The sequence below is a fragment of the Doryrhamphus excisus genome, chromosome 9 (genome assembly GCF_030265055.1).
Source record: "Doryrhamphus excisus isolate RoL2022-K1 chromosome 9, RoL_Dexc_1.0, whole genome shotgun sequence".
NCBI classification, from domain to species: Eukaryota; Metazoa; Chordata; class Actinopteri; order Syngnathiformes; family Syngnathidae; genus Doryrhamphus; species Doryrhamphus excisus.
Genome location: NC_080474.1, coordinates 19693292 through 19719855, shown reverse-complemented (window position 1 = coordinate 19719855; position 26564 = coordinate 19693292). Strand labels below are relative to the sequence as shown.

At 36.5% G+C, this 26564-nt stretch overlaps 3 protein-coding genes and 2 long non-coding RNA genes across 8 annotated transcripts in view; 4 read left to right on the top strand and 1 right to left on the bottom strand.

Moving 5' to 3' along the window:
* Positions 1 to 3220, top strand: part of LOC131136290 (uncharacterized) — a 118332-nt gene extending 115112 nt beyond the window's left edge. The window contains exon 6 of the long non-coding RNA XR_009131721.1: positions 2644 to 3220. This is a non-coding gene — a long non-coding RNA (uncharacterized LOC131136290). The remainder of the gene's footprint in view (positions 1 to 2643) is intronic.
* LOC131136286 (ATP-binding cassette sub-family C member 4-like) overlaps positions 1 to 14215 on the bottom strand; it is a 56633-nt gene extending 42418 nt beyond the window's left edge. The window contains exons 1-19 of one of the 2 annotated variants that reach the window (XM_058082974.1): positions 13982 to 14215; positions 12902 to 13012; positions 10346 to 10466; positions 10043 to 10267; positions 9870 to 9959; positions 9625 to 9788; positions 9423 to 9548; positions 9081 to 9330; positions 8899 to 9006; positions 6552 to 6641; positions 6298 to 6489; positions 6106 to 6200; positions 5021 to 5107; positions 4846 to 4942; positions 4553 to 4756; positions 2560 to 2691; positions 2452 to 2489; positions 2135 to 2259; positions 1579 to 1725 (exon numbers count right to left, since the gene is read on the bottom strand). In XM_058082974.1, coding sequence (XP_057938957.1) covers positions 1579 to 1725; positions 2135 to 2259; positions 2452 to 2489; positions 2560 to 2691; positions 4553 to 4756; positions 4846 to 4942; positions 5021 to 5107; positions 6106 to 6200; positions 6298 to 6489; positions 6552 to 6641; positions 8899 to 9006; positions 9081 to 9330; positions 9423 to 9548; positions 9625 to 9788; positions 9870 to 9959; positions 10043 to 10267; positions 10346 to 10466; positions 12902 to 13012; positions 13982 to 14055 — 2476 coding nt within the window. In that variant the 5' untranslated portion in view covers positions 14056 to 14215. Of the gene's footprint in view, positions 1 to 1578; positions 1726 to 2134; positions 2260 to 2451; positions 2490 to 2559; positions 2692 to 4552; positions 4757 to 4845; positions 4943 to 5020; positions 5108 to 6105; positions 6201 to 6297; positions 6490 to 6551; positions 6642 to 8898; positions 9007 to 9080; positions 9331 to 9422; positions 9549 to 9624; positions 9789 to 9869; positions 9960 to 10042; positions 10268 to 10345; positions 10467 to 12901; positions 13013 to 13724; positions 13904 to 13981 lie in introns of those variants that run through there. The other variant, XM_058082975.1, reaches the window with a different exon arrangement.
* LOC131136291 (uncharacterized) lies at positions 3399 to 10655 on the top strand. Its single transcript, XR_009131722.1, has 3 exons — positions 3399 to 9296; positions 9367 to 9453; positions 9555 to 10655. It is a non-coding gene; the product is annotated as an uncharacterized LOC131136291 (long non-coding RNA).
* A 2010-nt stretch (positions 14216 to 16225) lies between the features above and the next one.
* Positions 16226 to 21869, top strand: LOC131135818 (claudin-10-like). 2 transcript variants are annotated; one of them, XM_058082123.1, is made up of 5 exons: positions 16226 to 16439; positions 18627 to 18788; positions 20763 to 20844; positions 20926 to 21030; positions 21109 to 21869. In XM_058082123.1, exons 1-5 carry the CDS (start codon positions 16226 to 16228, stop codon positions 21251 to 21253), a joined length of 708 nt encoding a protein of 235 aa, XP_057938106.1. In that variant the 3' UTR covers positions 21254 to 21869. The 2 variants fall into 2 exon arrangements, with proteins under 2 accessions (XP_057938106.1, XP_057938107.1); XM_058082124.1 differs by lacking the exon at positions 16226 to 16439 and adding an exon at positions 18057 to 18267 and having other exon boundaries at positions 20926 to 21041; positions 21126 to 21869.
* A 1727-nt stretch (positions 21870 to 23596) lies between these two features.
* On the top strand, positions 23597 to 26452 carry LOC131135816 (claudin-10). Of its 2 annotated transcripts, XM_058082122.1 has the most exons (5): positions 23597 to 23924; positions 25601 to 25762; positions 25844 to 25931; positions 26009 to 26116; positions 26179 to 26452. In XM_058082122.1, exons 1-5 carry the CDS (start codon positions 23693 to 23695, stop codon positions 26408 to 26410), a joined length of 822 nt encoding a protein of 273 aa, XP_057938105.1. In that variant the 5' UTR covers positions 23597 to 23692; the 3' UTR covers positions 26411 to 26452. The 2 variants fall into 2 exon arrangements, with proteins under 2 accessions (XP_057938105.1, XP_057938104.1); XM_058082121.1 differs by having other exon boundaries at positions 25601 to 25931.
* The last annotated feature ends 112 nt before the right edge of the window (positions 26453 to 26564 follow it).

The window sequence follows — 26564 nt, the reverse complement described above, 5'->3', positions numbered from 1 at the left end:
TAATGCTGCCTACAGAGAACATACATACAACAGACTCTCAAACGCGGCGCCTGTTCTGAAGCGGCGTACACGTGTAAACAGTTGTCAAATTTCTAACTAGGGCACAAATACCTCAAATCAAAAATGTTTTATTGTGTTGTTTTTTTTTGCAGTACAGCAAAAAGCAATCAAAACACTTCTTAAAGAACTAGAAAAATAATATTAGATACTACTAAATTATTACTTCTCAGGCAGAATTGAATATGATTAGCTATGTAAAGAAATAATTTGATGTGCTTTAGATACCTAATGTGGTTGATTGCTTTATCGTACACATTGCACTCTGTATAAATATTAGGAAATAATTCATATTGAAAATAGCCATAATAAGATACAATCGTGCTATAAAGCCAGCGTAGACACACACGGTGTTTGCCTTCCTGGAGGCCAAGCTAATAATAACCGGACCGGTCCCCGATAGCGACACCCATCAGATAACGGTGTGTGTTAAGCCTCTCCTGCGCGGCGATATTACAGATTATTACATTATTCAAAGTGTTTGCGCATAGATTACCAGTCAGGTCACACCCAGATAAAACACCAGGTAGTCCCACAAGTGGAAGATTATCGGCAAGAACACGGCTTGACTACTTGTTTTACACGCTTAAATTTAAGCAGTTGATCGGGACTCAATACGTACGTAGGTACAAGTCACCCTCTTGTTGCACATACATAAACACCGAACCGGTTGTGTTGTTCACATGAGATTAGACTAATGATCTGCTGACAGGTGAACAATGCATGAGAAAAATGTCAGTCTATAATTAATAACTATAAAATGATTGCGATGGTGTAGTATTTTTCCTTCATATTAAAATGTGCAATTCTGCAGATATAACCTTTAAAAAATCAGTGTGGAAGTGAAAATAATGATATAATACTACCACTATATCCATAATTTACTACTTATTTAATGTAACAGTTTTAATGTTTACCATACAGGAAAACTGCAAATTAAAAAAAATTATATTTTTTTTATCATCCTTTACCGCACGAGGAACCATAATTGGTATCTTAAAGGTAAACCAATGCCGCACACTTCACTATAAGACAGTGGAAGTATGTGATTTCTCCCAGACAGTCAATTAGTGAGGAAAGGTAATGATAATTAGCAAAAAAAATTAAAATTTGTATATAAATTTACAACATTTAAAAAAAATGTGCACACTTGAAGGCATTTGTGTACATTATAGTTATAATTATAGTGCTGCATTACAATTAGTTTGGTCTTTTAATTGGACAGTAGTGACTGTAGATGATTTTCAGTAATCACAATATTATTTATATTTTATATATAGTTATTTGTATAGTTATAGTTAGATATTTTTGTACTATACACGTATCAATAAATGTTCTGCAGACAAACCGATGGCATTTACTATAGAAAGTTTAGTGGGAACATAGGTGACGAGACAAGAGGGAACAGTGTGCTCCCTGGTGTTGAGATGTTAGAATAACCTTGTTGATTCATCTACTTCAACACCCGTAGAATTATTAAAAATAAAAAAATAAAAAAAATAGTGGAAGTCAGTCGCTTACCAATGGGATTAATTTCAAAAAAGTGCACAGGGGTCCGGAGTATGGCATCAAACATGCGGTTGTGAAGCGTCTGGGCTGATTTCACCAGGATGTTGAAGAAGACCAAGCTGCGAACGAAGCCAAACAGCACGGATGTGGCCGTTAAACCTGACAGGGGGAGAAAAAAAAAAAAAAACAAATCCATCAGTACACCACATTGCCATCTTCATTCTTCTTTCAAGGACAGGTGTTTTAAAGGTCAATCAGCATTCAAGCAGATGTATCCCACTTAAATGATTCATTCGCCACTGGGTTTTTTTTTTTTTTTTTTTTTTGTGTGTGTGTTGTTGTCTTGAGTGTAAATACAAAGAGTGAAGAGCTTCGGAGTCACAAGGAGACAATCAAGAGTAAGACAACGCTATCTTCTGAGTACAGCTGAGGCCCGTGTACCCAGAGTTGGCCTTGAAGGCCTTGGGTTACCGCCAATCCTTTTCTCTGAATGGATGCCGTATTCCATGGCGTACACACACACACACACACACATTTGAAAAAGAGGCGTACAATCAGCAAGCATCACCTGCGTAAACACTTAGGTACAGGTCAAGGTCCGGTTCTGCGGGGAGGCTGCTATTGAGGTGTTGTGTTATGTGCACATATTGCTGCTTTTGCTGTTGCTGCTGTTGCTGTTGCTGCTTGGAGGACCTGCAAAAGAAACAAAAAAAAAAGCTCCATACAAGGATAATGTGAAGGAAAGAAGGGAATGAGCTGCGCAAATAAGACATTTGTCAGAGAAGTACAAGGTCTTCTTCAAGAAGTCAAACATAACATTTTCTTGAAGACCGCCTGGGTTTATATTACTGACAAAAAAATATTTTCTGTTTTTATAAATCTTACCAACAAGCAAGCCACCAGTCCTGAAGCACAAATGCCACCTGAAAAAACACAATTACAACAAATATTCATCACTAATTCAACAGTAGTACATTTGCACGGCGAACTTACGTGTGCAAGAGCGTTGAGTATAATGAGAAGGAAGAGTGCCATAAAGTTAGCGCCTGCTCTGAAATATTTCGTATACATTTGCAGGCCGATGTTCCCCTGTGAGCGCCTTTCCTCGTCCGTGGGCTGTGCTGCCTGCACATGTAAGTAGTACATACACACCAAGGGCAATGTCACTCATTCAGCATCACAGGAGTAAAGCAGCAAAGGGAGTAGTAAGTATGTTCTGCCCTCTAGTGGTAGCATCAAAACACAGCAGGCTGATACGGTCAGGAGTTCCAATTTCATATTATGTTTATTTATGTTTATTTTAGTTCTCTAATAATGCATCATTTGTAGTCACCCAGATCAGACATATTAAATAGTGGTATTAAGTACTATTATTACTAACTATTATTACTAACAAACAAAAAACAGACTGTGTACATATATTTATACTGTTATTCTGTATATTTTGTATTTTCATATTTTGTATTTTTCATTCTTTTTTAATAGATGTGTGTGCACCTACTATACCAAAACAAATTCCTAGTATGTGTTTGATCATACATGGCAATAAACCTTTTCTGATTCTGATTCTATTATTAAGATTAGATGAAGTATTAAGGCCACACTGATGATAAATACTAGAGTATTTTGAGAATAAAGTAGCAATATTTTTAAAAATTTGTAAGCATAAATTTATAACTGCATTAAGACGAAGGTTTAAGCTTGTCGGCTTGTTTTTAATATAATGTCAGATGTGTAGATTAAAAAAAAAAAACACTCCTAAAATTGAGACTTTACTCTCTAATTTCTTTTAAAAAACATAATTTTTGTAACTGAACAAAGAAATATGTTCTCAATCAGAAATTACTCCACACTTTTTATTGATCTCTGGTTCTACCATATCTTATTTATTGGGTGGAAATATGGGCTAATAACTATAAAAGCAATCTTCACTCGCTACAAATGTGCTGCAAAAAAGGTCAGTAAGGATAATTCATAATGCCGCCTACAGAGAACATACTAACAGTTGTAGAACTGTATTGCGTTGATTTATTTACACCATTAGTAAAATTAATTAGCAAAATATCAGTATGATATCAGTATGATGGTGACGCAGTAAACTACATCCACAATAATAAGTATACTTTATTATTAAATTACTATCTAAAACTAATTCATTAATTCATTTTCTACCGCTTTTTCCTCACGAGGGTCGCGGGGGGTGCTGGAGCCTATCCCGACTGGTGGCCGGCCAATCACAGGGCACATATAGACAAACAACCATTCACACTCACATTCATACCTATGGACAATTTGGTGTCGCTAATTAACCTAGCATGTTTTTGGAATGTGGGAGGAAACCGGAGTACCCGGAGAAAACCCACGCATGCACGGGGAGAACATGCAAACTCCACACAGAGATGGCCGAGGGTGGAATTGAACCCTGGTCTCCAAGCTGTGATCGGTGTGCCGCCCTCTAAAACTAATACTAATACAGTAAACCTCGGATATATCGGATTCAATTGTTCCCACTGGTTTTGTCCGATATAAGCGAAATCCGTTATATGCGTATACCGGAAAATGTCCGTTTTACGCATATATCGGATTTATATCCGGTATATGCGTAAATGGGATTTTATCCGGAATAAAAAGGCACTTCCTTGACTATGTTTCCAATGTACCTGGACGCGCAGGCAACGCTGCAAACGCTGCAAATGACGTCGTATAGCGGCCTGTCACGATTCGGGGAATCGGAGCGCCACGATGCGGCCATCCGATATATGCGAGGGAAATTTAATGGAAATGCATTGGAACGGGACTGGAGATTTTGTCCGAAATAGGCGAAATCCGTGATAAAAAATCCGATATATGCAATGAATTTTTATTGGAAATGCATTACAGAAAAATCGGTTCTTTTTTATCTGTCCGTTGTGAGCGAATTTCCGATATATCCGAGTCCGATATATCCGAGGTTTACTGTACTAACTAATACTCCAACTGTACGCACCAGTGCGAGTGGCTCCTCTTCCATCAGAGAGTAGTGGGAGGAGGACAGGGAAGATATGGAATTGTCAGAGAGCGTACGGGTGTTGCCCGGCGTGGGAGTCGCGCTCCGTCTCTCCTCTGGACTCTCTTCTTCTTTGAGGAGCGAGGAGAAGTCCAGACCGGAGTTCTGCAGCTCACTGTAGGTCCCGCTTGCCGCCATTTGACCCTGACAAAAATAGCCATATTCATATCCAGGATTAATTTGATATTGTCAGTTATTGTGGTGTGCAAACGTGTCGAAGTGCGCTGCATCACCTCTTTTAAGACAATAATTTGATGCGCAGCCTTGAGATAATGCAGCTGGTGAGTGATGAGAACACACGGCTTGTTCCTCAAAAGTCCACAAATACACCTAAACACACATAAGTTATAACGTAATGTTATTAATATTTGATGTAGGATTGTAATTTAGTTTTTAATATGAATTTACTCTTCAAAGATGTGCTTGCCCACTTCGGCATCCACAGCACTGAGAGGGTCATCCAGGAGGTAGATGTCTGCATCCTGGTACACTGCTCTGAAAAATACCCTCAGTCAGAAGTTCATTCATTCATTCATTTTCGACCGCTTTTCCTCACGAGGGTCGCGGGGGGTGCTGGAGCCTATCCCAGCTGTCTTTGGGCGAGAGGCGGGGTACACCCTGGACTGGTGGCCAGCCAATCACAGGGCACATATAGACAAACAACCATTCACACTCACATTCATACCTATGGACAATTTGGAGTCGAAAACGTAATAACTGCCCGCTAACGTAATACAAATTTGCAGCTTTTAATGTAATAATCCCGCAAATTCCCACAAACTTAATAAAATTTGCCTACTGCAAACGTAATACTGAATTACTGAAATTATTACAAATGTGCCAAAGTGAAAATCTGTAAATGTAATAACTTCCGACAAATTTAATATGAGACAAAATAATCATCTTTGTGGTTGTTGTTGTTGTTTATTTGTTTACTTATAAACCTGCCAATAGTGACTAAATGTTGACAAGCAACCCGCAGACAAGATCATATTTTTGCTAACAATCTTCCAGATATTCCTTGTGTCATGACTACTATGTACATGTCATTTGCGTGTGTGTGAGTGAGTGACAAGAAAAAAAGCTCTGACTTGCTAGGGGGTGTATGGAGTAATTTTGGTGCCACCTGTTGGTTTGCACGTATAGATCAATACGTCAAAAAAAAACTCAAATTACGAAGACGATTCATTCATTTTCTAATATAGACAAACAACCATTCACACTCACATTCATACCTATGGACAATTTGGAGTCGCCAATTAACCTAGCATGTTTTTGGAATGTGGGAGGAAACCGGAGTACCCGGAGAAAACCCACGCATGCACGGGGAGAACATGCAAACTCCACACAGAGATGGCCGAGGGTGGGAATTGAACCCTGGTCTCCTAGCTGTGAAGTCTGCGCGCTAACCACTAGACCGCCGTGCCGCCCAGTCAGAAGTTAAAGTAAAAAAAAAAAACAGAAAAAGTGTAGTTCTTTTTAAGCGTGCACACCTAGCTAAGCTGATCCTGGCTTTCTGTCCTCCGCTCAAGTTGGCCCCTCTGTCTCCGACCGGTGTCAAGTCGCCTCCTGGCAAGAGCTCCATGTCCTGGACAAGGTCCAAACGCAGCCTTTTTTACCGAGTCATTCAGAGACAGAGTGGACTTACTACAAGCTACAGTGTCCAAGTGCCCCCGCGGTCTCACTCTCTTCAGGGCACAGGCTCTCAGGACTCTGTTGTATTTCTGGCAGTTGAGCGCTTTGCCAAAGAGAATGTTGCTTTGGATGGTGCCAGGTAAAAGCCAGGGCTGCTGCGAGGTGTAGGTGAGATCCCCCTTGACTTTGATCACGCCACTTTCCTGACTCAGCTCTCCCAGGATGGCGCTGAGGAGCGAAGACTGACACACAAAAGTTACTGTTTTCATGTCAAGTTATGAGTTCCTCCTGATGGCGCCTGTACCTTCCCCGATCCAACGGGACCGATTACAGCGAGCAGCTGACCGGGCCTCACGGTGAAGGACACATTCTGCAATGTTGGAGCCTCTTGAATCTGTGAAGACAATATACAGTAACTCTTAGCAAGATATCATATTGCAGCTTTGCCATATTTTTGTCATACAGTGGCCAGGAGCATTTATATATACAACCGCAGAGAGCAACTTTATTTGATTGACATATTTAAAGGGACTCGACGGGACACACTAGCAATTTGCATTTGCAATTTTATAGCAATTTGATAAAATGTAGCTACTTATTGTTAAAAATAGATATTTTATTTGTCCATTCTGTTCATGTTTTTGTATTTTTGGTTTAAAAAAAATATTTGCAGTGAATCCTCAGCCCATGGAGGACAGTGAGGAAAGGTAAACAACAGCAGGAGCAACACGTTTCAACAAGGACACAAAAACACCACAGCTGAAAAGAATAGAACCGCAGAGAGCAACTTTATTTGATTGACATATTTAAAGGGACTCGACGGGATCCGCCACCCGACATGACATACACTAGCAATTTGCATTTGCAATTTTATGGCAATTTGATCAAATGTAGCTTCTTATTGTTAAAAATAGATATTTGATTTGTGCAATCTGTTCATGTTTTTGTATTTTTTGGTTTAAAAAAAAATATTTGGAGTGAATCCTCAGCCCATGGAGGACGGTGAGGAAAGGTAAACAACAGCAGGAGCAACACGTTTCAACAAGGACACAAAAACACCACAGCTGAAAAGAATACAACCGCAGAGAGCAACTTTATTTGATTGACATATTCAAAGTGACTCGACGGGATCCGCTACCCGACATGACACACACTAGCAATTTGCATTTGCAATTTTATAGCAATTTGATAAAATATAGCTACTTATTGTTAAAAATAGATATTTGATTTGTTCAATCTGTTCATGTTTTTGTATTTTTTGGTTTAAAAAAAAATATTTGGAGTGAGTCGCATACACTCCCTTTGAAACAATATATCTGACCACGAAAAAAATGAATCCTCAGCCCATGGAGGACGGTGAGGAAAGGTAAACACAACAGCAGGAGAAACATGTTTAACAAGGACACAAAAACACCACAGCTGAAAAGAATAGAACCGCAGAGAGCAACTTTATTTGATTGACATATTTAAAGTGACTCGACGGGATCCGCCACCCGACATGACACACACTAGCAATTTGCATTTGCAATTTTATAGCAATTTGATAAAATGTAGCTACTTATTGTTAAAAATAGATATTTGATTTGTTTAATCTGTACATGTTTTTGTATTTTTTGGTTTAAAAAAAATATTTGGAGTGAGTCGCATACACTCCCTTTGAAACAATATATCTGACCACGAAACAAATGAATCCTCAGCCCATGGAGGACGGTGAGGAAAGGTAAACAACAGCAGGAGCAACACGTTTCAACAAGGACACAAAAACACCACAGCTGAAAAGAATAGAACCGCAGAGAGCAACTTTATTTGATTGACATATTTAAAGTGACTCGACGGGATCCGCCACCCGACATGACACACACTAGCAATTTGCATTTGCAATTTTATAGCAATTTGATAAAATGTAGCTACTTATTGTTAAAAATAGATATTTGATTTGTTCAATCTGTTCATGTTTTTGTATTTTTTGGTTTAAAAAAATTATTTGGAGTGAGCCGCATACACTCCCTTTGAAACAATATATCTGACCACGAAACAAATGAATCCTCAGCCCATGGAGGACGGTGAGGAAAGGTAAACACAACAGCAGGAGAAACATGTTTAACAAGGACACAAAAACACCACAGCTGAAAAGAATAGAACCGCAGAGAGCAACTTTATTTGATTGATATATTTAAAGTGACTCGGCGGGATCCGCTACCCGACATGACACACACTAGCAATTTGCATTTGCAATTTTATAGCAATTTGATAAAATGTAGCTACTTATTGTTAAAAATAGATATTTGATTTGTGCAATCTGTTCATGTTTTTCTTTTTTTTTTGGTTTAAAAAATAAGAATTTGGAGTGTTTGAAACAATATATCCGACCACGAAACAAATGAACAACAAATGAGCAACACGTTTCAACAAGGACACAAAAACACCACAGCTGAACAGAATAGAGGCCACAGGAGCCTGAGAAAAGTGTAAAACGTGTATGGTTTTTACAGCCTTAAGGGCATATAATGGTAAGAAATGAAGTAGGCTACTTCGCAGATTTCAGTTATTGCTCGCTATTTTGGGGACCTATCCCCCGCAATAAACAAGGGAACAGTGTATTCTGTACCTAAAATTATGGAATTCATCTATTTTAACCTCCACGGCCTCACCTTGTCCCAGTAGCATATCAGATCCTGAATCTTCAGCATACAGTCTTTCTTCTCTGCCACAGGAAGTCCCAAATGCTGAGGAGCAACTTCATCCAGAAGGAGAAAATTCTAACAAGAATGAGTGTACTTCAATACTTCACTCAATACAACATTGATATAAGCCTGTGTTGTACAGTACTTACTTTAATTCTTCGGATGCTAATGAGGGATTCTGACACCTTCTCAATGGCAAAGGGAAAGAAAAGCGTGATGGTGAGTCTGATGGCGCCGTAGAGGGAAGCGGCCATGAAGACGGTGCTGGAAGACAGCTGGTTGCCTGTTAGCACGTAGACGCAAACGGTGATGAAGATTATGAGCTTGCTGGCCACGAAGAAGGACGCCATGTTCAAGCCACGCAGGTAGGAGCTTTTCATTATTGTGGAGATCTCCATTCTGTGCGATGACGAGAAAAAATTTTCGTTTGAATAGATTGCAAGTATGCAAGAGTTATGCAGTGGAAACGTTGGAATGACATGCTAGTGTACCTTCTGACTTCATCCACAAGAGCAGCAAAAGGTTTCTCCCAGCCACACAGCTTTATAACACGGATCCCAGTGATGACCTCGTTCATTGTGCGTATCCTATTATCAGTCAGGACAGCGGTTTTCGCCCTACAGGAGCAGAGACACCAACTGCAAGGATGGAACCAACGTAAGCGCGACTCCAGCATACTGAATGGCTGCGAACCTCAGAGTGGAAAACAATCTTCCAAACGCGGTCTGCACTGGGATCAGAACTAAGAAGACGGCCATTCCCGCCAAGCATGATGGGCCGATCCAGTACATCAACAGCGGTATCACCATGGCTGCTTGCAAGGGGGCAACCCACAGAAAGTGTAGATACAATGTTACCTAGGACACAAGGATTTAAAGAAATACATACGGTGTACATCCAGTTGGGTCACAACATAGAGTACTAATGAAGATAATTACCTCGTCGAATCTGTTGACATCATTGGAGAGTAGATTCACAATTTGTCCCGTCGTCGTCTTTGTCAGCGCTGCATTGTTTAGACTGAGAGCCTATGACAAGACAAATACGTTGCATTATAATAACTCAACAGTGTTGTTCTTATAAAGAACTGATACGTCCTGATGGAGCTGACCTTACGATAGATCATGTGACACATTGCCACGCGAATCTTCATGCCCGCTCTTTGTACGTGGTAGAAATAAAGATGGTGGAGCACAGCCACCCAGATGGTGGACAGCGAGATGCCGGCGGCGTAGCTGTAGGCCTCATAGACTGCAGCTGGGGATGTGGCGTCAGGATTCTCAAAGTACTCAATTAGCTTCCCAAGTAACCACGACTGAAGGACTTTGATGCCTTCCTGGTAAAGAAGAGTAAATGTGCTGAATGAAGAAAAAATTAGCCATCTTTAGGAATAACGTGAGTTGATGCATGATACCTCGATAAAGATGTATACTCCTATGACGACATACGCTCTCCAGTAACACCTTATAAGGACTCTGGTGAGTTTGGGTTGCCGCATATCGTTTGCTGCCATCTTGACTTCCTGGTTCCAGTACCTTTGAAAAGCATAAACAAATAGTGACATGATAGGAAACAAACGTGTGTGATTGGTTTCCTCAAGTAGTGGCCTCCGCTAAGGGAGACACCATACCTCCCCTCATATAAGCAGCTAGTTCGCAGTCATTACATTTATTAGTTACTTGTAATTATGTTTAAATGTTTAAATTTTTTCAAATTGTTTTTAATTTTTAATTTTTAATTTTTAATTTTTAATTTTTAATTTTTAATTTTTAATTTTTAATTTTTAATTTTTAATTTTTAATTTTTAATTTTTAATTTCTTATTTTTTTATTTATTTTTTATTATTTATTTATTATTTTTATTATCAGTTTTTGTTATTTTTTTATTATTTTTTTATTATTTTTTATTATCATTTTCTGTTATTTTTTATTAATTTTTATTTATTTGGTATTACTTTTTTATTAATTTTATTATCTTTTACATTTTTATTAATTTTTATTAATTTTTATTAATTTTTATTAATTTTTATTAATTTTTATTAATTTATATTATTTTTTATTTTTTTATAAATGTTTATTAATTGTAATTAATATACACACAATTCATTTCATTTCATTTTCTACCGCTTATCCTCACGAGGTTCGCGGGCAGTGCTGGAGCCTATCCCAGCTGGGCGAGAGGCGGGGTAACACCCTGGACTGTTGGCCAGCCAATCACAGGGCACATATAGACAAACAACCATTCACACTCACATTCATACCTATGGACAATTTGGAGTCGCTAATTAACCTAGCATGTTTTTGGAATGTGGGAGGAAACCGGAGTACCCGGAGAAAACCCACACATGCACGGGGAGAACATGCAAACTCCACACAGAGATGGCCGAGGGTGGGATTGAACTGTAGTCTCCTAGCTTATACACGCAATTATACTATTATATATTAAATGTATTCATTGTTTGAATACTAATTATACTGAATTATATTAGTATAATTACAGTTCTTGGACATGACAACCTGCTGCTACGCTGACTACATTATACCGAAACACATTCAGTCAAACCATACCTAAAAATGTCTCTCTCCAAAATAGCGACAAGTGTGGAAAGAACAGCCTTGTTTTTGTGTCACAGGCTGAGAGATACTTTCTATATATAGGGGGCTGAACTTCAAGCACATTATCAACCATATCAACTTTCCTCGAAGGGGGACAGACTACACGACATACATGTGTACCAGGTTAGCTCATATTATTATGTACACCTTAGATCAGTGGTCTCAAACACGCGGCCCGCGGGCCAAATGTGGCCCGCAGGACACTACTTTGAGGCCCCCGCCTTGATATGAAAGTTTAATGTTAGTGCGGCCCCGGCAAGTTTGATATGGATGCTGTATGGTATCATGTACCCAGAAATAATTATTACGTTATCGATTAATGTTCATGTTAAAGGTTAAATAACTGTTAATAGTTATCCTCCCTATCCGTGTGGAAGTGGTAAGTTTTTGGCTATTTAAGTTTAAAGGAAATAACTTGAAGGCTACCGTTTAGGTCGCTAGCTCTCTAGTTTGCGAGTTAGCATGTGTCTCAAGACCCTGCAGTTGCGCAATATGTTGTAGATAAAAAGAGTATAAATGTGACTACTATAGTCGTGTTTTGTCATGTCTACAGGGCTCTAATAATGCTTTGTTCATTTTAATCTGAAAAAAATAATTTGTCTAGCCACCAACTATATGTGGTTTCTTAAGTTTTTATTATTTGCCGTTTTATTATTATTATTATATTTATTTATTACTGATTGATTTTCTTTATTCTTGATTTGTGCATTTATTTTTCATCTTATTTTGTGCAGAAAAATAAAAATTAAAATATTTGAGAACAATATAATGTTTTATCAGAGCTTTTATTGTAGAAAATCGGAACCAAAGCACTGAAAAAGTTTGTATATTTTTCTGTTTTTAATAAATGCGTTTTTTTTTTTTTGAAAACCTGATGCGGCCCAGCCTTGCCCAGTGGCCCCCAAGTAAATTGAGTTTGAGACCCCTGCTTTAGATCCAATCTAAAATGATAGCAATGATCACTGTCAAGAGTAGGTATTCATTTAATCACAATAGTTTCAGTATTATGGTTGCCGTACTGCTTGTTTTGAATATTTTCATGGAATTCTGCAGCCGTTCCGGATAAATATTTGCAATTATTTGTTTTTTCTCCAGGGACTTAACTGCAGGCTGCAAATTGTCCTGAGGTGTGCGTGTGTGTGTGCGTGTTTGCCTATATAGTACGTACGCTGACAGGGTGCCTAAAGCCAGCTAATATAGGCTCCAGCTTAAAAAGGGATGACTTTCATGTTGTTATTTTATTTTCCGTAATTGAATCGCTGTATTATTCGTTATTAGGGTGCTATTACATACTTAGACATGGTTCTTTGACGCACCAGACACTTTATAGAATGTTCAAAAAGAGTCATTCTTACCACTGTAACTCATCCCCAAGTCTGTCAGAAGCATCCTCGGGGAGAACCTTGTACATGTCATCTTCTTCCAGTCTCCTCTTGTAGCCGATCCTGAAGAGGGGATTTAACCAACTACAAAACCAACACACCAAGTCACACAATTATTATAATTATGGCAACTAATTGAGGTAACGGTACAGAGTAGTCAACACATTATAAGTGAATAATAATGTGCGTTTCTGTGTTTTGAATGTCATTAGATTGAACTGTAAAATTGAAAAATTATGTAAATTCTGACTTATACAAAAGTACAGAATCAGTTAAGCAGTACAAAATACACAATGTAGAAAAATATGGAAAAATAAACAATATAAACAACCCAAGTATTAACAAAATCAACAGTTTTATACAAATACAGTATGCAGATAATATGAAACAAGATGAAATATATGACCAGTCTATACACTGATATCTTGCTAGTGAGTTAATATGAGGCATTATAGAAATACTTCACATAGTACTTAGTATATTGCATTTAGAGCCTTAATATTGCACAGAGAATGGAGTCTGGAGTAACTATACTGAATATAAAAACAAAGTATTGCATAGATACAAAGATACAACTAATGCATGAAAATAAATAATCTAACTCGATGCTAATTTCAACAGGAAATCCCATATATGGGATATGCTAATGGTTAGCATTAGCGAATGACATGGCGATTTCGAGCACCTTCATGTATGACAACGATTCAAAAATGCATAATGATGACATATTTTAAGGAAAACATTTTCCACAGCTCAAAAAGAGACAAAATTGACACATTAGTACATTAGTACTTACTACATGTCCCAATTGGAGCAATGTGGCTACTTCCTGACTATGGAAAATGCATATTATTATTATTAGCTATACCTTAAAATAAGTGTCTCGTGAGCCGTACTAATGCTAAGTACTAAATGTGACTACTTTAATCTTTATTTTAGGATAAAAACACCTCTGTAGACATATAAACATACAACTATAAGATGTATGGATGGTACTTGTGCGGCTACCTGCCATCACATACAGGTGTGTGTCAGACACGGCTGTTTTCTTACCAGAAGAAAATCTTGGAAAGAAGATTAGCCTTTACCAACGGATTATCCTTGCTGTCTTTCCGCCGAGCTTCCATGTTACTTGGGAAGCAACACGGGGGACTTTTTCTGCTTCCGCGCTAAGAGAAAGTTAGAGGAAGAAAAACAGTTTGTTGGCGAGTTTATGGAAATATTACATATGTTAAGAGCAGAGAGGACCGCTTGTTTCTAGAAAGCGGCCGGCATTGGCAGCCAAGTAGCGCGTGCAGGGGGGCGTGTATGTGTGTTGTAGTCACGCCCATGTCCTGCTGTGACTGTCTGGCAGAGGTGTCAATCAATCAAGGACTACTTAACTCAGGCGGAAGTCACCCCGCAGAAATTGGAAGTATACTGGAAGTGGTAAAACACACCGAAAGATGCTGACGTATATATGAAAAAAAAATAAACAGCAGGGGTGAGAGATTATTTGTTTATTTGTTTGACTCAGACGTGATTACTTTTACAAAGTGGCGAACACAACACAGGGGACGTTTAGAGGTGAAGTTTGGCGTCATCTGCTGGTGACTCAGAGACTAGCGCCGAGCAAACGTGTTATGATGTTGCTAAAATGGTGACGTCATAGATAAAATGACATTTATTTAAAGTAAACGCTGCTAACAATTTGTTGGAATGGATAGTTGACACAATGTGCGGATAGTTTTCAATAATATAAACTACTTTGAAGTTTGTGTACCGATTTAGTAATTCATATGTTTTTATTTATTTAAAGCTGCAATTAATTACTAATTACAATTACATAACAGTCTAATAATAATAATAATATATAATATAATATAAGAATATGTAATAGAATAATATTAATAATATAGTTATAATGGTAGGATAACAGTGTCAAAATATTCTGATCATTAAAAAATAATATTAAAATAAAGTAATTACTGTTACAATTAATCACTAACTAATTACGATTACATAATAGTCATAATAATAATAATAACCATCATAATCATAATAATCATAATACTACTACTACAATTAATTACTAACTAATTACAATTACATAACAGTCTAATAATCATCATCATCATCATCATCATCATCATCATACTACTACTACTAATAATAATAATAATAATCATATTTAATATAAGAATATGTAATATAAGGACATTAATAATATATAGTTATAATGGTAGGATAACAATGTCAAAATATTCTGATCATTAAAAAATAATATTAAAAGAAAGTGATTACAGTTACAATTAATTACTAACTAATTGCTAATTACAATTACATAATAGTCTTAATAATATTAATAATAATAATAATAACCATCATCATAATCATAATCAAATACTACTACTACTACAATTAATTACTAAATAATTACAATTACATAACAGTAATAATAAGTAATAATAATCATCATCATGATCATTAAAAAATAATATTAAAAGAAAGTAATTATAGTTACAATCAATTGCTTACTAATTACTAACAAATTTAAATTACATAATAGTCTTAATAATAATCATCATCATCATAATCATAATATAATAATCATACTACTACTGCTACTACTAATAATAATATATAATATAAGAATATGTAATATAAGAATATTAATAATATATAGTTATAATGGTGGGACATCAATGTCAAAATATTATGATCATTAAAAAATAATATTAAAAAGAAACTAATTACAGGAAGAAAGTTGAAATATTTATTTAAAAACATGAAATAAAACGTGAAAAATGGACAAACGGACACCCAGACAGGTATGAATAATAGTAAGTCTGAAAATGTGTCCCACAGCAAAAAATGAGTTGCATAGACCTCCCACCCTTACATTGGAAATGATCCACTTTCTGAATATTTCAGTGCCCTGAAATGAATGAATGAATGAATAAATAAATGAATGAATGATAAACCAGTAAGTGGACTTTGCCACACGGCTTCCATTGAAAGCTCACTCATTATTATTGTTTGTGTTAAAGTGACACATGGTCTTATTTTTAGACCGAGACACTTGGGGACACAAAGGAGGTATTTTAGCAAACTCTAATAACTAACTCCTCTCCATGACTTTGATTACTGTTTGACTCGTGAGGTCCGTTGTGTCCATCCTCGACCATGAGACATGTCCCCGTCTGTAAATCATCCCCGTGAAACACATGTCCAAAGTGTAATTTACCTGTCTGGCGGGTGATTGTGTGTGGATTTCTTCTGCTAAAAAACAGCACGTTCGATTCTCAAAGTAGGCAAATGTCCGCCTTGCAGATTCTGGCGTTTCTCAGTGGCCTGGGAGGACTCGGGGCCACGATTGGCGCTACGGTGTCCAATGAATGGAGGGCCACCAGCCGGGCATCGTCAGTCATCACGGCTACATGGGTGCTGCAGGGACTGTGGAACAACTGTGCCGGGAACGCCATCGGAGCGCTGCACTGTAGGCCGCATCACACCATCTTGAACCTGGACGGTGAGTACCTCATACATACAAAAAAACATTAATAGATGTACAAATATTACACATATATTTGTCTTTTTCAAGACATCACTGTTTAAATGCTAACATTAGCACAATATTAGAAACAGCATATAGCATGATTACCAGTATGTGGTTTTTTTTGCAACAATTGTAAGATTTTCTGGCAAAAAAACTATGTGTAAATTACTGTAAACTTACCGTTTACTTTACGGTTTTGGCCATCAAATATGGAGGGAATTTTGGGGTATCAAAGTAGTTCAGATAAGAAAAGTACTCTTGCTAGTATTGAAGATTAATTACATAAATGTATGTGTAAAATACTTATCTGATATGTTTAGTGTGCCACAGTACTGCGAAAGTATGACTTTTTTTTCCTCCATGTTTACAACTCTGAGAGAGAACCAAATAGCATCCTGTCTGCGCAGAACTCGGCCGGGATGCATTCATGGTCTCACAAAATGTGGGATTTTTTGGGGTCATTACAAAGACGTGTACTTTTTAGCCCCCGCTTTTACTCATGTTTTAACTGTGTATTAACGGATGAATGTTGTATTTTAATGTATCTTTTACTCTGTTTACTTGCTTATATTCAACTCCATTCTTCTGTAAAGTGTCTTTGAGTATTTTGAAAAGCGCTATACAAATAAAATGTTATTATTATATAAAATGTTATTATTATTATTATTATTTTTTTTTTATTTTTATTTTATTTTTTTAATTTTTATTTATTTATTTTTTTATTTTATTTTATTTTTATTTATTTTTATTTTTATTTTTATTTTTATTTTTATTTTTATTTTTATTTTTATTTTTATTTTTATTTTTATTTTTATTTTTATTTTTATTTTTATTTTTATTTTTATTTTTATTTTTATTTTTATTTTTATTTTTATTTTTATTTTTATTTTTATTTTTATTTTTATTTTTATTTTTATTTTTATTTTTATTTTTATTTTTATTTTTATTTTTATTTTCATTTTCATTTTCAATTTCAATTTTTTTTATTTTTATTTTTATTTTTATTTTTATTTTTATTTTTATTTTTATTTTTATTTTTATTTTTATTTTTATTTTTATTTTTATTTTTATTTTTATTTTTATTTTTATTTTTATTTTTATTTTTATTTTTATTTTTATTTTTATTTTTATTTTTATTTTTATTTTTATTTTTTTTTATTATTATTATTATTATTATCATCATCATCATCATCATCATCATCATCATCATCATCATCATCATCATCATCATCATCATCATCATCATCATTATTATTATTATTATTTTCCCCACTCGGGTGTTAAAAAAAAGCCACAACGGAGAGCCTGAAGAACCACATTCGGCTCAGGAGCCGTTGGTTGCTGACCCCTGCTTTAGTCATAAACGCCATGACGTGCACCATCCGCTCATCCTTCATGGTCCTTGAACACGAGTCACCCTTTCCCGAGGACCACATGGTCCAAACTCCGACAATCGGAGACACATTAACCATCCATGGCAGTTTATCCACTCAACCCGGGTACATTTTCAACAGTCTGGCAACCATTAATCAAAAACTTTGGTCTCTGCCGACGTAATCGGAGCAGTCGGAACACAGCAGTCCGAGCAACATGTATCAGGAGATTCTGGCCTTTGCCGTCGCCACCTCGGGATGGGTTCTAGTGTCCTCCACCCTGCCCACAGACTACTGGAAGGTGTCCTCGTTGGATGGGACGGTGATCACCACAGCGACCTATTGGTCTAACCTGTGGAAGACATGCGTCACGGACTCAACCGGGGTCTCCAACTGCAAAGACTTTCCTTCCATGCTGGCGTTGGACGGTCAGCTTATCTTTTATTTTCGTAATGCTTCATGTTTTGTTGTGTTGTTCCTTTGATGGACTCAAATTGAAGCCGATTTCTAGTCTTGGGAATCAAACTTTCAAATGAGTGAGTGTTTAGCTCCACTTCAAGAAGCTCGAAGGCTATAAAGAAGACTCACGGTGAGCCTCGGGCGCTTTCCACCACGGCTCACTAGTTTCAATTTTTGCCTTCAAATGACATCTAAACGGGCGGTTCGATGCCGAGCTCACTGAAAACAGCCATCTTGTGACAAATTGCTCGATGTGACGAAAGGTCAATAGCGTGTTGGCGTTGTGCGCGACATGACGCGACCTCTGTATGTTTGTTTGTGTTTGCAGGCTACATCCAAGCCTGCAGGGGATTGATGATCGCTGCGGTTTGTCTGGGCTTTTTTGGGACCGTGTTTGCTCTGGTGGGGATGAAATGTACCAAAATAGGAGGAAGCGACAAGACCAAAGCCAGGATCGCATGCTTTGCCGGTGTCAATTTTATTCTCAGCGGTAAGACAGAATGGAACCTTTTTCATTGTCAACAATGTAAGATGGGCTGCATCGTGGTTGAGTGGTTAGCACGCAGGTCTCACAGCCAGGACACCCGGGTTCAATTCCACCCTCAGCTATCTCTGTGTGGAGTTTGCATGTTCTCCCCGTGCATGTGTGGGTTTTCAAAAACATGCTACGCTAATTAGCGACTCCAAATTGTCGATAGGTATGAATGTGAGTGTGAATGGTTGTTTGTCTATATGTGCCCTGTGATTGGCTGGTCACCAGTCCAGGGTGTCCCTGGGATAGGCTCAAGTCATATGTAGTATTCCGGTCACTAGGCATCAGTAATGTTACATTAATGGGACATTGCCTTACATTATATTACCTTAACAGTCCATGTAGTCAGCCATGACATGATAAAGTAGGGGGAAAAAGCTGTGATTGGCTGGCCACTATTATTAGGGTGTACCCCGCCTCTCGCCGGATGACAGCTGGGATAGGCTCCAGCAACCCCCGCGATTATTAATGAATGAAATCAGATCAAACTAGATCAAACTAAATCATAGCTATCTTTCAATGTTCTAGTTGAGAACTAGATCATTAGTCTAAGTCACAATGCATAGTTAGTGGTGAAAGGTTCCACTGCTAGCTATAGTGGAACCTCCAAAGTTGAAAATTCCGTGATGAGGTTCTGATTTCATGACTATTTTTCCCCATAGGAAACACCAAATAAAGAAATAATTACTTCCGGGGTCAAATTGTGGCCACCCACGGCTCCAGACTTACATTTTTTTTTACAGATTTCAAGAAAAAAGTCTGAAAGTTACAAGAAAAAAAGTTGTTTTTTTTTTCAATGTGGCCCTAACACTTTGTCATGGTTTTCAAAAAAACAAAAAAAACCAAACTCGTACCTCATAAATGTGATCGCCAATTGTAGTTTCCCTGTGGGACAGAAAAGAGCTCCAAACTAACCGCATTGCTTGTATGTTTTGAAGACAAAATGTTACCATGGTAAAAATAAAGTCACATTTGGAGTCTGAACACCAAAGCTAGACCACTAGTGAGGACAGCCATCATTGCTCTCTGGTTCTATCATATCTTACTTATTGTGTGGAAATATGGGCTAATAACTATAAAAGCAATCTTCACTCGCTAAATGTACTGCAAAAAAGGCTAGTAAGGATAATTCATAATGCCGCCTACAGAGAACATACTAACTCCTTATTTCTAAAATCACAAATACTTAAATTTGCTGATATCGTTATTAAATTAAATTAAATTAAATTAAATTAAATTAAATTAAATTAAATTAAATTAAATTAAATTAAATTAAATTAAATTAAATTAAATTAAATTAAATTAAATTAAATTAAATTAAATTAAATTAAAAATTTTAAATTTAAAATTCAAAATTCAAAATTCAAAATTCAAAATTTAAAATTTAAAATTTAAAATTTAAAATTTAAAATTTAATTTAATTTAATTTAATAAATTTAATAAATTTAATTTAATTAAAAAGTAAAACGTTTTTCTCCAGTGTGTATTCTGGTGTGTATTTTCAAATTAAATAAAATTTAAAATTTAAAATTTAAAATTTAAAATTTAAAATTTAAAATTTAAAATTTAATTTAATTTAATTTAATTTAATTTAATTTAATTTAATTTAATTTAATTTAATTTAATTTAATTTAATTTAATTTAATTTAATTTATTAGGAAAGCAGGAAGTGAACAAATGTAACAGTTACTGGTTGTAAAAGTACACATTTAACATCCACATTTAACAGACTATTTTTCATTCACACGGAAACAAAAGAAGGGACATCGTGTGTCCTTTCTCAACTCAAAAAAGGACGTGTACTTTTAAGTGGACGCATATGCATGAGTACAGGTAGATGAATCATTTACTTTCAGTTTGCAGCCTGCCATCATTCTGTATAAGATGAGTATGAGAGACTTTGTAATATGTTCTTCTTGTATTTTCCCTCAGGTCTGTGTTCACTTTCGGCATGCTCTCTTTATGCTCACAGAATAACGTCAGACTTTTTCAACCCAATGTTTGTGGCTCAGAAGTAAGACGTTCCTTACTATTGAATTCGAATCTTAATCAGCGTCATTGCAAGAATATTAAAAATTGTTCTGCTTCCTTTTAGGTATGAACTGGGAGCGGCGCTCTTCATCGGCTGGGCGGGTTCTGTCCTCTGTGTTCTTGGAGGAGGCGTGCTCTGCTTCTCCGTGGCTGACTGTTCAAAGAAAAGGTCAGTCGTCATCATTTGGATACGCGTTTAGAAAACAGGCCGGTTCATCTTCGTATGCGTGTTTTTGTACACCCGCAGCCATACGGACTACACCTACAAAGGCGCCGCCTCGCATTCTCATATCTCCTCATACCAAAGAGGGAAGTCTATAAGCCAACGGCCGCCCCCTGACTACAGCAGCTCCTCCAGGGCCCCCAACTTTGATAAGAACGTATACGTGTAAATGATGTGAATATTAATAAAGCCACCGGTGAGTCATGTGAGATACTGTAAAAAAACGGTAACAGCTTGCCGCGGGGAATGTGTTTGTTTAACACCGGGTGAATTAGTTACTGCCTTTCCTTGTTTTCTGGTAAAATGCTTTCTTTTCCTTTTATTTTTTAAATTATTATAGGCCTGTCACAATAATCAATACATCAATTCATTGCATAATAAATAATAACAAAGTTGCTAATTTTGCCGGTCTCGATATACCGACACGTGCATGCTTAATATCCCAGTTGACTGTGATAAACGAGGGATGACTTTATCGCAAAACCCTTCTGTTTTTGGTCAAAACAAACAAAAATGAAATATTGGTTCGTTCTCCTGATTTTTAATTTACTCAAGAAACTGAAAAAAATTCCGGAATATATCAGAATATATCAACAGATTTAGAATGTAACCCCTTCATGTTTTGGTTTCTTCTTTATTATCAGAAAAACAACAAAAATGACTTTCAATTGTTTTTCTGATTTATTAAAAAAAAGGTTAGGCTGCACGGTGGACGAGTGGTTAGCGCGCAGACCTCACAGCTAGGAGAACCGAATTTGCATGTTTTCTGCGGGTACTCCGGTTTCCTCCCACATTCCAAAAACATGCTCGGTTAATTGGCGACTCCAAATTGTCCATAGGTATGAATGTGAGTGTGACTGGTTGTTTGTCTATATGTGCCCTGTGATTGGCTGGCCACCAGTCCAGGGTGTACCCCGCCTCTCGCCCCAAAGACACCTGGGATAGGCTCCAGCACCTCCGCGACCCTCGTGAGGACAAGCGGTAGAAAATGAATTAATAAATGGTATGAACTTGGCTGCACGGTGAACGAGTGGTTAGCACGCAGGCCTCACAGCTAGGACACCCGGGTTCAATCCCACCCTCGGCTATCTCTGTGTGGAGTTTGCATGTTCTCCCCGTGCATGCGTGGGTTTTCTTCGGGTACTCCGGTTTCCTCCCACATTCCAAAAACATGCTAGGTTAATTAGCGACTCCAAATTGTCCATAGGTATGAATGTGAGTGTGAATGGTTGTTTGTCTATATGTGCCCTGTGATTGGCTGGCCACCAGTCCAGGGTGTACCCCACCTCTCGCCCCAAAGACACCTGGGATAGGCTCCAGCACCTCCGCGACCCTCGTGAGGACAAGTGGTAGAAAATGAATGAATGAATGGTATGAACTTGGCTGCACGGTGAACGAGTGGTTAGCACGCAGGCCTCACAGCTAGGACACCCGGGTTCAATCCCACCCTCGGCCATCTCTGTGTGGTGTTTGCATGTCAAAAACATGCTAGGTTAATTAGCGACTCCAAATTGTCCATAGGTATGAATGTGAGTGTGAATGGTTGTTTGTCTATATGTGCCCTGTGATTGGCTGGCCACCAGTCCGGGGTGTACCCCGCCCCAAAGACAGCTGGGATAGGCTCCAGCACCCCCGTGACCCTCGTGAGGATAAGCGGTAGAAAATGAATTAATTAATTTAAAAAAAAAAATTTAATTAATAAAAATTTTTGAAGTTGAAAACAAGACTTTTTTTGGATACAGAGTATCTATTTAACTTCATTTGTTTGTTTGTTTTCACCTTAAAAACACCTTCAAAATACAAAAAAATAAAAAATAAAAAATAAAAAATAATCCCAGCACCCCCACAACCCTCATGAGGATAAGCGGTAGAAAATTAATGAATTAATTTTAAAAAATGTCATTTTTGAAGTTGAAAACAAGACTTTTTGGGATACAGTGTGTCTATTTAACTTCATTTGTTTGGTTGTTTTCACCTTAAAAACACCTTCAATATACAAAAAAACAATAAAAAATAATGTTCTTTTTTTTGGGGGGGGGTGAATTTTTTTTTTTTTTAAATGCCCAAGTCATGCATACAAAATGTAAGATTACATCATCTTCTTTTTTCCCAGATAAAAGAAAACAAAAACAAAACACAAATTTGTAGGAAATGTAATTAAGTATTTATTGTTTTGCTGCTTGTACATTATATTTAAGTGCATTGTCTTAAACACATGATTGATATAACTATTAACTTTTGTTTTATACTGCGGTGTTTGGATATGTATATGTTACGCTGATTCTTTTCACAGAAGACTGTTTGTGCATTAAATTAAAACAACTTGAATTATGATTGTGTGTCTATTCTGTGTTTTTAGCGTCTTATGTGCGGCCTGGGACTTTGTATTTTTCTGTATTATGTGGCCCTCGGGTGGAAAAAGTTTGGACACCCCAAATCAGCTAGACGTGGTGTGATGACACACTCCAACATGTTGACAGTAAACACACATCAGTCAGGTCCGGAACCCTCATCAACACTGATCACACACACACACACACACATATACACACACACATTTTGTCTGCTCCACTTGCTGACACCACCCGACGACATCTTTTTCTGTAAAATGAATAAGCGTTTTATTCAAGTGTGTGGCTTCCTGATATCGACGCTGGGTTGGCTGTTTGTGCTCTGCACCATGGCTATGGACTTCTGGAGGATCACTCAAATAGGAGGCCAGGGGGGGTCTTACATCATCAAGGTGGCCTGGTTCTGGTCCAATCTATGGAAGGACTGCTTCACGGACTCCACGGCGGTGACCAACTGTAGAGATTTCCCTGTGTTGTGGAGCGTCAGCAGTAAGGATGCTTTCCTTTGTATTGACATACTTCATTCATGTACAGTACATGGCATCCATTTTTCACATACTCAGCTATATTCTTAGAAGAAACATACGACACGTCACATGAATAAATAAATGTTGCACCTTTAAATTAAGTTAAAGTTTCATGTCAAGAATATATTTAGAAATGTATTTTCACTTTCCTAGTTATGGTCAGTTTTTAATCTGCCATGTCATGTGACATAAACAACTAGCTAGGCTAAATTTTTTTAATGTGTTTATATATATTTTTTTTAATGATGTGACAGTCAGTAGGTATAGAAATGTGTAATTGTTTCAAGCAAATGTTACTTTTTGAAGTCATATTTTAACTTTTTCAAACTATTACCTCACTTTTTTTTGCCTGTCGCTTAGCTTGTTGTTTGTCATTTCCAGGTAGCCAGCAAGCTAGCTAGACTTCTTACATGTGTTTATCTTTTGTATATATACACATACGTACATCTTCTGTGTATTTTCAACCAACAAATTCTATTTTTAACACGTATTTATTGATTTTTACTTGTTTGGTTAAGTATTGTCTTCCATTTTGACTTGTGTTTTAGCCTGCCATTTGGTGGTCAGTGTTGTCATGTAAGATGTTAGCTAGTAGTAGCTAGTAGCTAGTAGCTAGTAGCTAGTAGCTACTTTTATTATAAAAATAAAATATAAATTTACAAGAATAAAGTTGTCATTTTATGAGGAAAAAACTCAAAAATTGACTACAAGAAAAGTTATCAATTTACAAAAAAGAAAGTCATAATATTATGACAATCGAGTCAGGAATGTATTACTTTATTCTTCTAAATCTGGTAAATTTATAACATTATTTGAGTAGATTTATTCTTATTATATTACCACATTTCTCAGAAATGTATGACTTTAATCTAGTAAAATTATGAGTTTCTTTCTCATAAAGTTACAGTTTTATTCTAATACATGTAGGACATTGTTCATGTCATGTTTCTTGTAAATTTACATTTTTTTTTGTAGATTTATGATTTTATTCCAGTGAATGATTTTATATTAATTTAAGACTTTTCTTTGGTAAATGTATGACTTTAGTATTACTTTTTTCCTCATAAATGTACAACTTTTTTCTCTGAAATGTACAACTTTATTCCTCAAAAATCTCACATAATTGTTTTTAATAAATACATTAATAAATTAAATAGCTAGTTAAAATAAATTAAATGTTTTTTTTAGCTTGATAGATATAGTAGATTGATTCTTGCATGGTAAAATCTGAATTAAATTAAATATTAAAATAAAAAAATAAAAAATAAAAAAATAAAAATAAAAATAAAAATAAAAATAAAAATAAAAATAAAAATAAAAATAAAAATAAAAATAAAAATAAAAATAAAAATAAAAATAAAAATAAAAATAAAAATAACAATAAAAATAAAAATAAAATTAAAAATTAAAAATAAAAAAATTAAAAAAAATTAAAAATTAAAAATTAAAAATTAAAAATTAAAAATTAAAAATTAAAAATTAAAAATTAAAAATTAAAAATTAAAAATTAAAAATTAAAAATTAAAAATTAAAAATTAAAAAATTATCACTGCTCTGCATTCATTATAAAAAAGAAAAAGTTAGCATTTTCTTTCAGTATATAAGATGTTTTTAACAGTGTTTCGTCATTTGTGCTAGCGTATGTTCAGGGTGTGCGAGGCTTGCTGATGTGCGGCCTGACGTTGGGCTTCTTCGCCGCCGTGCTGTGCTTCCTGGGCATGGAGTGCACCTACATTGGCGGGGAGCAGGAGAACAAGGACAAGATGCTGTTGGCAGGAGCCGTCTTTCATTTCGTAGGCGGTGAGCGCAACTCGAAGAAAGTCTGCTTTTCTTCCTGCTCCTGTTTTGCCCTCACGTTTGCTCTACCGTCCATGCGCACAGGCATGTCAGACATTGCGGCCTACTGCTTATACATCAACAGGATCGCCAGGACGTCCTTTGCTCCTAGCTTGGCACCTGGAGTCCTGCGGTACGCTCGTCTATCACATACTAACTATGAAAATGATGCTAATAATAACATCCATTTTGCATTGGAACCAACCCCAGATACGATCTAGGACCTCCAATATTTCTGGGACTAGTCGGAAGTTTTTTCATTCTTCTCGGAGCGGTCTTTTACGCCGTCACAGTCTACAGAGTCCTCATACCCAAAAGGTATCCCAGGACTTTATTTCAGTGTCTTTCTCGGTAATGTTTATGCATGTTTGGTCCTGCAGGAGGGTGATCTACGCCTACGGAGGAGGCACCTACATGGATCCTCGTTCACAAGGAAGAAGCTTTTACACGGGCTACTACAGACCCTCCTACAGACCCTCCTACAGACCCTCCTACAGACCCTCCAGACTCTATGGAACGTACTATACCACAGGAAGATCCAGCAGCTCTAAAATATCCAAAATATCTGCAACAACACCTGAGAAGATGTCTAAAAGGGATGTATTTGTTTAGTTCCCATTTCTGTATTTGGAATAAGGTGAAAAAAAATCAAATAAAATTACAAGGAAAAAACTGTAAAATTGTATTGTCGCTTTATTGACAGAATTATGGTATTTTTCTCACAAAATATCAAATATTTTTTCTGACTATTTCAGCTCTATTCATT